This window comes from Pangasianodon hypophthalmus, chromosome 13 (genome assembly GCF_027358585.1).
Source record: "Pangasianodon hypophthalmus isolate fPanHyp1 chromosome 13, fPanHyp1.pri, whole genome shotgun sequence".
Taxonomy (NCBI): Eukaryota; Metazoa; Chordata; class Actinopteri; order Siluriformes; family Pangasiidae; genus Pangasianodon; species Pangasianodon hypophthalmus.
The window spans coordinates 424,785-436,668 of record NC_069722.1 but is presented as its reverse complement, the minus strand read 5'-3'; the positions used below and the strand labels follow the sequence as shown (position 1 = coordinate 436,668).

At 42.6% G+C, this 11,884-nt stretch overlaps 2 protein-coding genes across 3 annotated transcripts in view; both read right to left on the bottom strand.

Moving 5' to 3' along the window:
- Positions 1-6,640, bottom strand: part of scaf1 (SR-related CTD-associated factor 1) — a 15,570-nt gene extending 8,930 nt beyond the window's left edge. The window contains exons 1-5 of one of the 2 annotated variants that reach the window (XM_034309706.2): positions 6,437-6,640; positions 4,372-4,498; positions 4,136-4,205; positions 3,845-3,911; positions 240-3,760 (exon numbers count right to left, since the gene is read on the bottom strand). In XM_034309706.2, coding sequence (XP_034165597.2) covers positions 240-3,675 — 3,436 coding nt within the window. In that variant the 5' untranslated portion in view covers positions 3,676-3,760; positions 3,845-3,911; positions 4,136-4,205; positions 4,372-4,498; positions 6,437-6,640. The remainder of the gene's footprint in view (positions 1-239; positions 3,761-3,844; positions 3,912-4,135; positions 4,206-4,371; positions 4,499-6,436) is intronic. The other variant, XM_053239265.1, reaches the window with a different exon arrangement.
- A 1,973-nt stretch (positions 6,641-8,613) lies between these two features.
- LOC113525002 (insulin) lies at positions 8,614-11,716 on the bottom strand. The gene is made up of 3 exons (XM_026911416.3): positions 11,592-11,716; positions 11,189-11,367; positions 8,614-8,854 (listed from the first exon to the last, which is right to left on the bottom strand). The coding sequence occupies exons 1-3, from the start codon at positions 11,666-11,668 to the stop codon at positions 8,706-8,708; spliced, it is 405 nt and encodes a 134-aa protein (XP_026767217.3). The 5' UTR covers positions 11,669-11,716; the 3' UTR covers positions 8,614-8,705.
- Between the last annotated feature and the right edge of the window lie 168 nt (positions 11,717-11,884).

The following is an 11,884-nucleotide window of genomic DNA, read 5'->3' as shown; positions in this document are numbered from 1 at the left end:
CATCTCCACCTCTGGAGGCCCACTGCCCTACAAAGCTTCCCTACGCCCAAAACGCCTGATTCACCTCATGAGCTAATTATTAAGTGCTTCATATTTCTGGATCAGGAGAAAACTTGACACTCTCCGGGGTAGTGGACTAAAGAGCTAAAGTTAGAGCTGAGAGTTGGAGAAGACAGGAAGATAAAAATTAGAGAACCCTGCAGTAGACACACAGAACACTTAAGCGGTATAAAACTCACGTGCTAGTACGCCTCCAGCAGTGCAGTCTACGCCTGTCTGAAGGCTCCAGGGCAAAGGTGGCACGGCAGAAGGTGGGGGCGGTGGGGGCGGAGGCTTACTGACTGTTGATGAAGACACTGAGGCTGAGGAGGACGAGGAAGGTTCGGCAGCCAGAGGAGGAATGGAATGAGCGAGAGAAGTTGCGGCCAACGTTGACGAAGAAGTGGAGCAGGGTGGTGACGTCTTCTGGTCATCCAGTGGGAGAAGCTTGGAGACAGACTGTGAAATTCCATCTCCTCTTGAGGGTGGTGGGCTAGGCGGTGACTTTGCAGGCACAAGCAGGGTGGCTTGGGACTGAGCAGGGCACTCTTCTGAAAGGAAAGAAGGTTCAGGGGTCTTGCAGCTGCTGTCTACAGTCTGAGAGTCTGGAGAAGATTCTCTAGTGTCTCGAGAAGGCGGTAAAGACAACGGAGGAGTGTGAGGGGGCGAGGAAGATGGGGGAAGAACACTGGTAGATGAGGAAGAAGACGATGATGAAGATGAGGATGAAGGTGTGGGCCCAGGATGTGTGGAGGGCGGACTTGATGGTTTAGGACCAATTCCGCTCAAAGGCTGAATATCTGAAGCTCCAGTCCAACCAGATCCTAAAGCGCTGCTGTTGGCACTTTTGGCGTTGGGGCCGTCAACTGCGAGACCCTTCTCCCGGGGTTTCTTTCCTGGCCTTCGTCTGCGCTTTGCTGCTGAGGATGATGTGGGCGAGGACGCGGATGACGACGTGGAGGTGGTGGAGCTTGGCTTGGCTTTCTTTGACTTGAGTCCCGTCGGGTTCGTTGAGGACAGGGAAGGAAGGGTGTTCCGCTGCTTGCCAGTCTTGTTCAAATCTTTGACTCTGCCAGGCAAGGAAAGTGGTTCTGAGCAGGGCTTCAGGAACGGAGACCGGCTTTCGTTGTCCCGACGGAAAACCACAGCTATAGACCCGCCCACCACTGAGGGTCCCGTCGTTCCACTGGGTCCTAGGAGATCAATACCCAGTTTACCAGAGTTTCCCGTGGTGCTGCTTACTCCCTCCCGGACCAGCACTGAGACTTTAGACTGTAGTTTACCCTTCCTGCTGCTTCCACCAAGCTTCTTGGATCTTCCTGAGCGACCCGATTCCTTCTTGCTTGGTTTATCTTTCCCGGTCTTCCGTACTCTTTTGGCAGAGGACGAAGAAGCAGTGAGAGGAAGGGAAGCAGTGTTGCCAGAGGATGCAGAAAGAGGCGAGGACAGTGAGGGCAAAAGGCTTTTACTTTTGCTCGCTTTGGGTCTGTGAGAAGAGGAGGAAGTGGACGACTCAGACTGGCCCAGTTTTTTGCTCCTAGATCTGGATTTCTTCTTCTGATGGTGCCGGCTACTTTTGGGAGCCGTGGATTTGAGTTTGGGACTTGGCAGAGGAGGCTCAGGGGGAGGAGGGAGCAGAGGGGAGTCCTCCAGTGAAGGGTAATCCGAGTCCAGCGCCTCTCCATCCAGAGAAAGCATGTCTGGCTCGGGGTGGTCCGAGAGCCGGTCCGATTCAAAGCCGTGGTATCGAAGAGGGCTTAAAGAGGTGGGACGAGATCTGCTCCTGTGCTCCTCCTCATCATCGGAGCGTCTCCTCCGTTTCCTCTTGCGCTTGCGGGGTTTGTCTGAGCCTTGTGCGGGACTCCGGGCCCGATCCTGGGTGTGGGAAGGAGATGTAGGGATCAAGGTAGTGGTGGGTGTAGTGGTAACAGTGATGGTGCGTTTGATTGCGAAAAGGTCCGAGCCGTTCAGGTCCTGAATAGACGGAGGTACGACAGGCCGACCATCTCTTCTCCTGTCCCGCTCTCTTTCCCGCCCTCGTTCTTTCTCCCTGTCTCTTCTATCACTGCTTTCTCTTCTCCTTTTTGCATCTCCCCTCTCTCGGCTACTAGACTTCCTGCTTCCTTCATCCCGATCTCTCTTCCTTCCTTCTCTCATTCTGGAGTCTTTATCTCTCTCTCTTTCCCGGTTATCTCTCCTCCTGTCTCGGTATCGATCCCTTTCCCGGTCTCTGTCCCGATCCCGGTCACGGTCCCTCCCTCTGTGATGGCCTTCCGAGGGGCTGGAACAGGACCTGCGGCTGTGTGTGTGCCGAGAGGTATTATGGGAGTGTGACGCCGGCTCAGGAGTGCTCTGATGCGTGCTCTTCCTTGTTTGGCTATAACTTCTGCTGCTCCTCCTTCTGTCCTTCTCTTTCCCTTCTCTTCTGCTCCTCCTTTCGTGATCCCTCTCCTTGTTCTCTCCACTCGCTCTTTCCGATTCCCCCTTTTCATCTTTCCTCTTCTTTCGCTTCTCTTTTTCCTGGCTTTTCAGCTTGCGCCGGTCCCTCTCCTTGGAGCTTTTAGAAGATCTGCGACTCCTTACCTTCTCCGTGGTCTGGGGTTGGGACGCCGGCGGGGAGGGAGATGGTATGGGTAGGACGGATGCAGGAGGGGGCGATATGGATGCTGAAGAAGGGCAAGATCTGAATCTCTGTTTTCGCCTGTTGGTGAGTTTCCTTCTCAGGTCTCCCATGCCAATAGGGGGCGCCGGCTGGTGGTCCCATTCACCCTCCGCTCGAACCGATACGAATCCTTCGCCGTCCAGAACTCGCAAGATCCTCTCAGGTTTGAGAGCTCCTCCCTGCAAGAATGAAGGACTCCCCGAGGAGGGAAGCAGCACCTCTCTTCTTATCTCAATCTCTCTTTCCCTTCTGCTCTCAGCGACACCCACAATCTCTCCTTCTTCTATTTCTGAGTGCTCCGAGTCATCCTCTTCTCTTCGGTCTTTTCCTCGCTGTCTCGTGTGTTTGATCCTGTCCAGTCGCTCTACCGTCTCTGTCGAGTCTGGAGGTGGACCCTCTGCCTCGGGAGCTGTCTCCAGCTCCACTTCTTTAGCGTCCTTTGTGTCGCATGCTATTCGTATGCTGTTGATCGAGCTTTCTTCCTCTCCGTCTTGCTCCCCATCCATCTCTTTCTCTGATGCCGGTGATCCGGTGGGTTCAAAGGGGTCGTACTTGTCTCCTTCGTCTCCGGTCGCTATGCCTGGTACGCCCTCGCCCTCTGTGGGTTGGAAGGGGTCGTATATCTCCATGTCCACGCCCTCCCTCTGGCCATCGTCGTAAAGACGGGGTGATGAGGACAGACGACGTAAAGAAGACGAAGGAGGTCCAGAGAGCAAAGACGGCGCCAAGGATGATGAGGTCGACGACACGCCGTCCCCTCCTGCTTTTCCGACCCGGTTGTTTCCAGCATGGCCGCCGTCCTCGTCCTCGCGATATCCCGTTCCCATTCTTCCGGGAGAGGTTGAGCAGGGAGAGGAGGGGGAAGAAGGAGCAGATGAAGGTGAGGATGGAGATGTGGAGGGAGAAGAAGGGAGAGGGCTTTTAGCAGTCTCAGCCGCCCTCTGAGAGGTGCAGAGAGCAGACGGTCTGGGCATCTGTGCCGCGGTCCGACGGAGCGGTGTATAAACCACTTCTCTACCCTGAAGGATGCAGGAAGGAGCTCGCCGTCAAATGTGTAGCCTACGAGAGGAACACACGAACCTGTAAATCACTTCAGCAGGAAAACATCTAAGGAGACATTATACATAAAAAAAGTGAATTTACCCGCTCTTCTTTCAGCAGCAAAGGCTCGTTTACTCTCACCGCTGACGTAGGCTTGACATCAAAGAGACTTGGAAAAGATAAAATCAGAAATCAATCACGGTATTCAATTTAAATTAAATCCATCAATCACACTGTATGAGAGAAAAAAAGAGAGGCTGGTGAGGGAACGACTGTTTATAGCTGCTATAAAGTGAGAACAGGAACAACCTCGTTTCACCGACGTTAAATGTAACTATTAACGGATAAAAAGTACTTGTAATCGTTAGTAAATTATTGTGGTATAACACTTACTGATCAGTGAGCCGGCGTTGAGAGCACAGCTGAGACATAAGCAACGTAGTGTGGGATAAACAGCAGCCTGCTGTACAATCGCAACACATACACACACACACACACACACACACACACACACACACACACACACACAGGTCAACCCTCAACTTCGATCGATCCAGGAACGGATGGTGTAAACGAAGGCAACTTCACGCTTCCTCTGATAGATTGACGTTTTGTCCATTTTACATTACCGGCCAATCAGGCTCGTCATATGGTCTGTCCGTTTCCGTGGTAACCGCTCAGACCAATTGTCCTTTTATCAGCCGTAAGGTCCTCCTCTTCTTCTTCCACTCCATCTGAGCAGCGTCGATCCCGGGACTGAAAATAAAATGAGAAATTATTTTAGACTATTACTCTGAAACAGTTCTTTCTACAAAAAAATAATTCAGATGTGAAATTTTAAATTTTAACACAAAAAACACAAAGACTAAATTTATAGCACACTGAACTGAAAACTGAGAAAAACAGGTGCTGCATTTTTAAAAAATAAATTAAATAAATATATAATAATAGAAACAGTAGTACAAAAAGTAATTAAGTAAATAAATAAATAAACATATCTTAATCATAATAATTATAATATTATTACACCTTATACAAAAATACAGAAGATTAGCAGCAGTAATAATTATCATCATTGTTATTAATTAAGTTATAATTTTTAAGCTTTTGGAAATAAGGAGTCACTAATAACTTATTAATGTTTATTTGGAAAATTAGATGGTAATTTAAAAAACTTCACTATTCAAGTTCATTCTTTCAACAAATTATTAATCCACAAATTATCTGCATTTCTTTTTATTACATAAGTTTATATTTATATTTTCACAAAATCTACACTCATCAGTCACTTTATTAGGAACACCTGCTCATTTATGCAATTATCCAATCAGCCAATCACGTGGCAGCAGCACAATCATAAACTCATGCAGATGCAGGTCAAGAGCTTCAGTTAATGTTCACATCAAACATCAGAACGTGGAGAAAGTCTGATCTCTGTGACTTTAACCGTGGCATGGTTGTTGGTTTGAGTATTTCTATATCTGCTGATCTTCTGGGATTTTCACACACAACAGTCTCTAGAGTTTTACACAGAACGGTGCGAAAAACAAAAAACATCCAGTGAGCAGCAGTTCTGTATTTAGAAACGCCGTGTCGATGAGAGAGATCAGAGGAGAACGGCCAGACTGGTCAGAAAGGCTACAGTAACTCACATAACCACTCTGTACACCTGTGGTGAGCAGAAAAGCATCTCAGCATGCACATCACGTCGAACCTTGAGGAGGAAGAGCTACAACAGCAGAAGACCACGTCGGGTTCCTCTCCTGTGTGAAAATCCCAGGAGATCAGCAGTTTCTGAAACACTCAAACCAGCACATCTGACACATCTCTCATCTCATCTCTCTCTCATCTCGCCATCATCTCATCTCGCCATCATCTCATCTCTCATCTCGCCATCATCTCATCTCATCTCTCTCTATCTCTCATCTCTCCATCATCTCATCTCTCTCTCATCTCGCCATCATCTCATCTCTCTCTCATCTCGCCATCATCTCATCTCTCTCTCATCTCGCCATCATCTCATCTCTCTCTCTCTCTCTTCACCACCATCTCATCTCTCTCATCTCGCCATCAGCTCATGTCTCTCTCATCTTTGTCATCAAATCGCATCTCTCTCTCTCATCTGTCATCTCTCTCTCTCTCTCATTCCATCTTTTTCATCCCTCTCTCTCATCCCTCATCCAGGAGGCTTGAAGAACAGATAAATGTTCATAACCCGAACACAGGTTATAACTCCTGTAATATTTCCAGTTCCTGTTTGTGCTTCTGTCCCTGAATCTCTGCCTCTGTCTCAGAATCCTGCCGTGTCTCTTCTCTCTCCTCTGCTGTGTGTCTGTAGATTAACGCTCACATTTTACACACTTTTAATAAATAAACCTCAGAAGACGTCGTGCTTTAATGCTGTAATGTTTTAAAGCTTTAACAGTAATGAATGACGCGGTCTGTCCGCTCGCGAGCTAACTTCAGCTACAGCCAGTTAGCATCCAGCACTGCTAGCTAACGCTAATTCTGTGGCCTTCTCACTTCAGAGTCGCGTTAATCTCAGCTGAACGCTCTCTCGCACATTAAAATACTAAAAATAAAAGCTAGCTTTCCATAGCTAAACCAGTTAGCATCCGATTCATATCCAGTGACTAACGAGGAGACAGTTAGCTAGTTAGCTAACAGGCTAACATTTACTAAAAAATCATTTACCTTCCCCGGGCAGAGTTTTATCAGCAGGCGCTTCCTCACAGCCGCGAGGTCTTTAAAGCTATTAAAACTTATTTCAGTAACCTCTAAAACACAAAATTAAAACCCGAAACATTTTTTTCCTATTAAGAACACAATAAGAGGCCCATCCCATCCTAATCCGCCATTTTACTCCCCTCACTGTGAGGGGAAAAACCGCAGGGAATTATGGGAAATGGTGTTTTTTTCTGTTTGCGCCTTGCTCTTCCTCGCGCATGTCATGTTGTTTGGAATCTCTACTGCCCCCTAGAGGACAGGATGCACACTGCAGCAAAGCGGCGCACTGCAAACCACGGACTCTTACTTTCTGCTCTCAGAGACGCCTTTAATATTCATTTAAGAACAAAATAAATATGCAGTACATTATATACAGTATATTACTGTACATTTTAAATAATGTACTGCATTTATATTTAAGCCATAGAGCTTTTTATAACTTTCCACCAACAGAACATCTCATCTCGCTATCAACAGAACTCGCTATCATCTCATCTTTCTCTCTCATCTCACTATCGTCTCAACTCTCTCTCACTATATTCTCATCTCTCTCTCTCTCTCTCATCTCACTATCGTCTCAACTATCTCTCATCTCATCTCTCTCTCTCTCATCTCACTATCATCTCACTATCGTCTCAACTCTCTCTCACTATATTCTCATCTCTCTCTCTCTCTCTCTCTCTCTCTCTCTCGTCTCAACTCTCTCTCATCTCATCTCTCTCTCATCTCATCTCTCTCTCATCTAGATATCATCTCATCTCTCTCTCTCATCTCGCTATCATCTCTTATCTCTCTCTCTCTCTCTCTCATCTCTCTCATCTCTCATCTCATCTCTCTCTCTCATCTCACTATCATCTTGATATCATCTCATCTCTCTCTCATCTCATCTCTCTCTCATCTAGATATCATCTCATCTCTCTTTCTCATCTCGCTATCATCTCATCTCTCTCTCATCTCTCGCTCCCTCTCATCTCTCTCATCTCGATATCATCTCGTCTCTCTCTCTCATCTCTCTCTCTCTCATCTCGCTATCATCTCATATCTCTCTCATCTCATCTCTCTCTCATCTCTTTCTCTCATCTCTCTCTCTCTCTCTCTCTCTCATCTCTTTCATCTCAATATCATCTCATCTCTCTCTCTCTCATCTCGCTATCATCTCATCTCTCTCTCTCATTTCTCTCTCTCTCTTTTCTCGCTATCATCTCATATCTCTCTCATCTCATCTCTCTCTCTCATCTCTCTCTCATTTCTCTCTCTCTCTCTCTCTCATCTCTCTATCATCTCATCTATCTTTCCACCAGCAGAACACATCAGGTCGAAGCTGATATAATTTACAGGCTCCTTGTCATTCAGGTGACAGATCACCACTACAGACCTGGCTTAAAAATTATTTTTAAAAATATAATATAATATAAGTCTGAATTTTTAAAAATTTCCTTGGGACTTAAATGAGACATTTCTAAAAATATATTGTGTTGTAAATTGCATCTCTGAGGATACACTGCTTTATTAGGACACAAAATTATTTAAAATCTGATTTTAAAAGAGTTTCTCTGATTAAAAAAAAGTGAGACACAGGAATATTTATTCATTTCTATTTTCAAAATTTAAATGTCATTTTAGAAAAATCTAAATATTGTAAAATGTACACCAATTAATCACAAATTATCACAAATAATGACTTTCTCTGAGCAATATTTGTTTATTTTATTTTATTTTATTTCACTGCTTTTCAATTAAACTAAAACAGAATTTGTAAGATTTTTGAAAATCATCCTGAATCTTTATAATAAACATTCAGCAAGTCATTTCATATTTTTCTGTTTATGGTTAGTATTTTTTTTTACTATATTTATATTTTACTATTTACTTTTTATTTTACTAAATATTATCAGTGGCAGCTTTGTATATTTTGCAATAATTCAAAAAATCTCTGGCTGGTCCCTTAAATGAATAGTGTTAACAGAATCCACTGAATTTTCTTTATTTTATTGGTTTTATTAATAAATCCTCAGTGTAATGAGATAATCCAGTGCAGATAAAGATGTTGCTTTGCACTTTATTAATTCTGTGAGAAATTCTGGGAAGAATAAAAAGATAAATGACTCACAGGTAATTAATGAACGATCAGAGTGAGTTTATTGGCTTTATTTGTGACACTGTAGCTGTTATATTGAGTTTATGAGAATGTTTAGTGAGTTGAGCATCCTGCATGAACTTTAACCTCTGAGTGTGTTTATATGTTGCAGTAGTTTTCCAGATCGTAGTAATCGCAGGAGAAATGACAGCACTGCTCCACAATCCCCCTCTTTATCACCCCGGAAACAGAAGACTCCTCCTTCCGCATCACCTGGCGGGAAACGGCGCCGTCCGTCATCATCACACCTGTACGAGCATGTGCACACAATCACTCAATTACCGATGTGTCGCTCGACAACAAGTCGGCTCTTTTACGCAACTCCGAATCGAGCTATATGAGTTTTATTTCGTCTATCTTTTATTTTATTTTGTTGATATGGGCAATACAGTTATTCTTACAATGTAATTAAAATGCTGAAATGAAAATCCCATTTTTAAATAGTTAATTTTACTGATGTTATTTTACAAATAGTATGTGGTATGTTGTTCTGCTAATTAGACTTAATTAGACTTATTTCAGATTTAATGAAATAATTTCAGCCACCATTAGGCAAAGGAGAACAACCAAAATATTGTAAACATTCAGAGAAAAAAAGGTCATTGAGTTGACTCTTATTGTTGTGAGTCACTGAAAAGAACCAGAATCCACACAGAACCTGAGTTAACAAGCCAAACGGGCTGAAGAACAAAAACTAGCAGTGATGTTCCACTTAGTCCTGATCTTCATCTTAATATAATTTCAGGATGAAACATTTGTGAGGAAATTAAATAAAGCTTGTCTATATCGTATCTATAGAGTGTCTATAGCGTATCTATAGAGTATCTATAGCGTATCTATAGAGTGTCTATAGCGTATCTATAGAGTGTCTATAGCGTATCTATAGAGTATCTATAGCGTATCTATAGAGTGTCTATAGCGTATCTATAGAGTGTCTATAGCGTATCTATAGAGTGTCTATAGCATATCTGTAGTTTATCTATAGTGTCTATAGTGTATCTGTAGTGTATCTATAGAGTGTCTATAGTGTATCTATAGAGTGTTTATAGCGTATCTATAGTGTATCTATAGAGTGTCTATAGTGTATCTATAGTGTATCTATAGAGTGTCTATAGTGTATCTATAGAGTGTCTATAGAGTATCTATAGTGTATCTATAGAGTGTCTATAGTGTATCTATAGTGTATCTATAGAGTGTCTATAGCGTATCTATAGAGTATCTATAGCGTATCTATAGAGTGTCTATAGCGTATCTATAGAGTGTCTATAGCATATCTGTAGTTTATCTATAGTGTCTATAGTGTATCTATAGTGTATCTATAGAGTGTCTATAGCATATCTGTAGTTTATCTATAGTGTCTATAGTGTATCTGTAGTGTATCTATAGAGTGTCTATAGTGTATCTATAGAGTGTCTATAGTGTATCTATAGTGTATCTATAGAGTGTCTATAGTGTATCTATAGAGTGTCTATAGAGTATCTATAGTGTATCTATAGAGTGTCTATAGTGTATCTATAGTGTATCTATAGAGTGTCTATAGCATATCTATAGTGTATCTATAGAGTGTCTATAGTGTATCTATAGTGTATCTATAGAGTGTCTATAGCGTATCTGTAGTGTATCTATAGTGTATCTATAGCGTATCTATAGAGTGTCTATAGTGTATCTATAGTGTATCTATAGAGTATCTATAGCGTATCTATAGAGTGTTTATAGCGTATCTATAGAGTGTTTATAGCGTATCTATAGTGTATCTATAGCGTATCTATAGAGTGTCTATAGTGTATCTATAGTGTATCTATAGAGTGTCTATAGCATATCTATGTGTATCTATAGTGTATCTGTAGTGTATCTATAGAGTATCTATAGCGTATCTATAGAGTGTTTATAGCGTATCTATAGTGTATCTATAGCGTATCTATAGAGTGTTTATAGCGTATCTATAGTGTATCTATAGCATATCTATATAGTGTCTATAGTGTATCTATAGTGTATCTATAGAGTGTCTATAGTGTATCTATAGTGTATCTATAGTGTATCTATAGAGTGTCTATAGTGTATCTATAGTGTATCTATAGAGTGTCTATAGTGTATCTATAGTGTATCTATAGAGTATCTATAGCGTATCTATAGAGTGTTTATAGCGTATCTATAGAGTGTTTATAGCGTATCTATAGTGTATCTATAGCGTATCTATAGAGTGTCTATAGTGTATCTATAGTGTATCTATAGAGTGTCTATAGCATATCTATGTGTATCTATAGTGTATCTGTAGTGTATCTATAGAGTGTCTATAGTGTATCTAAATTTTTCTACCATAATTTCTTTTTATCTTTTCAGTTATTTGTCTCTTCAGTTATCTTGAGCAAGTTGGCAAAAAAAAAAATCCTTTGAGATCAATAAAGTTATCTTTTTAGTCTTAATTTATCTTAATTTATTTTATCTCATAACTAAATTCTTCTTTAGTTCTTCTGCTCGATCCCTCCACAGTCACAAAACTCTCAGCTTTAGCTTTTAAAGAACAAGTCTTTTTTAACCAGTAAAATAAACATCACAACACACACGCACACACACACACTTACGGATGTCCTCGTCTCGTCCTCGTCTCCCCGGCTGGTAGAACAGGCCTTTATCCCCACAGACGAGCAGCAGAGCCTCCACCAGCTGGACGCCACACAGCCTGTGTTTCCCGAAAGCAGCGCCAGGACTCAGCAGAGAGACGGAGCAGAACGAGAGCAGGAGCAATCTCACACTCAGCATCCTGTAGTACACGATACACACACACACACACACACAGAGGGCAAAGGACCGAATACACACTTCATCAGGTGCACTGAGACACTCACTGTGACATTGACACTTGTTGAGGATACAGAAAGAACAAAAAAATTTAAATTAAATATGCTATTATTAAAAGGGTCATCTAAAGGTCAGATTTAATGAAATTAATATAATATTAATTAAATAAATTAAAGCTAAACTTACTTCTTCTGTTTGCTCCTACTGTTGGTATCGGATCTGAGCGATGAGGACGGTGGAGATGCCTCTGAGCTCTTCATCATAAAAACCACTAGTTTTCCCCATCATCCTCTCTCTCTCTCTCTCTCTCTCTCTCTCTCTCTCTCTCTCTCTCTCTCTCTCTGAGCTGTATCTATAAACCTGCCTGTAATTTATCCCGTACACTGAGTGCTGGTGATTCAGTGTCTCAGTGATTACCCTGATCTGCTCTCTCTCTCTCGCTCTAATTAATTACCCCCATTATTAAACCTAGTCGAACC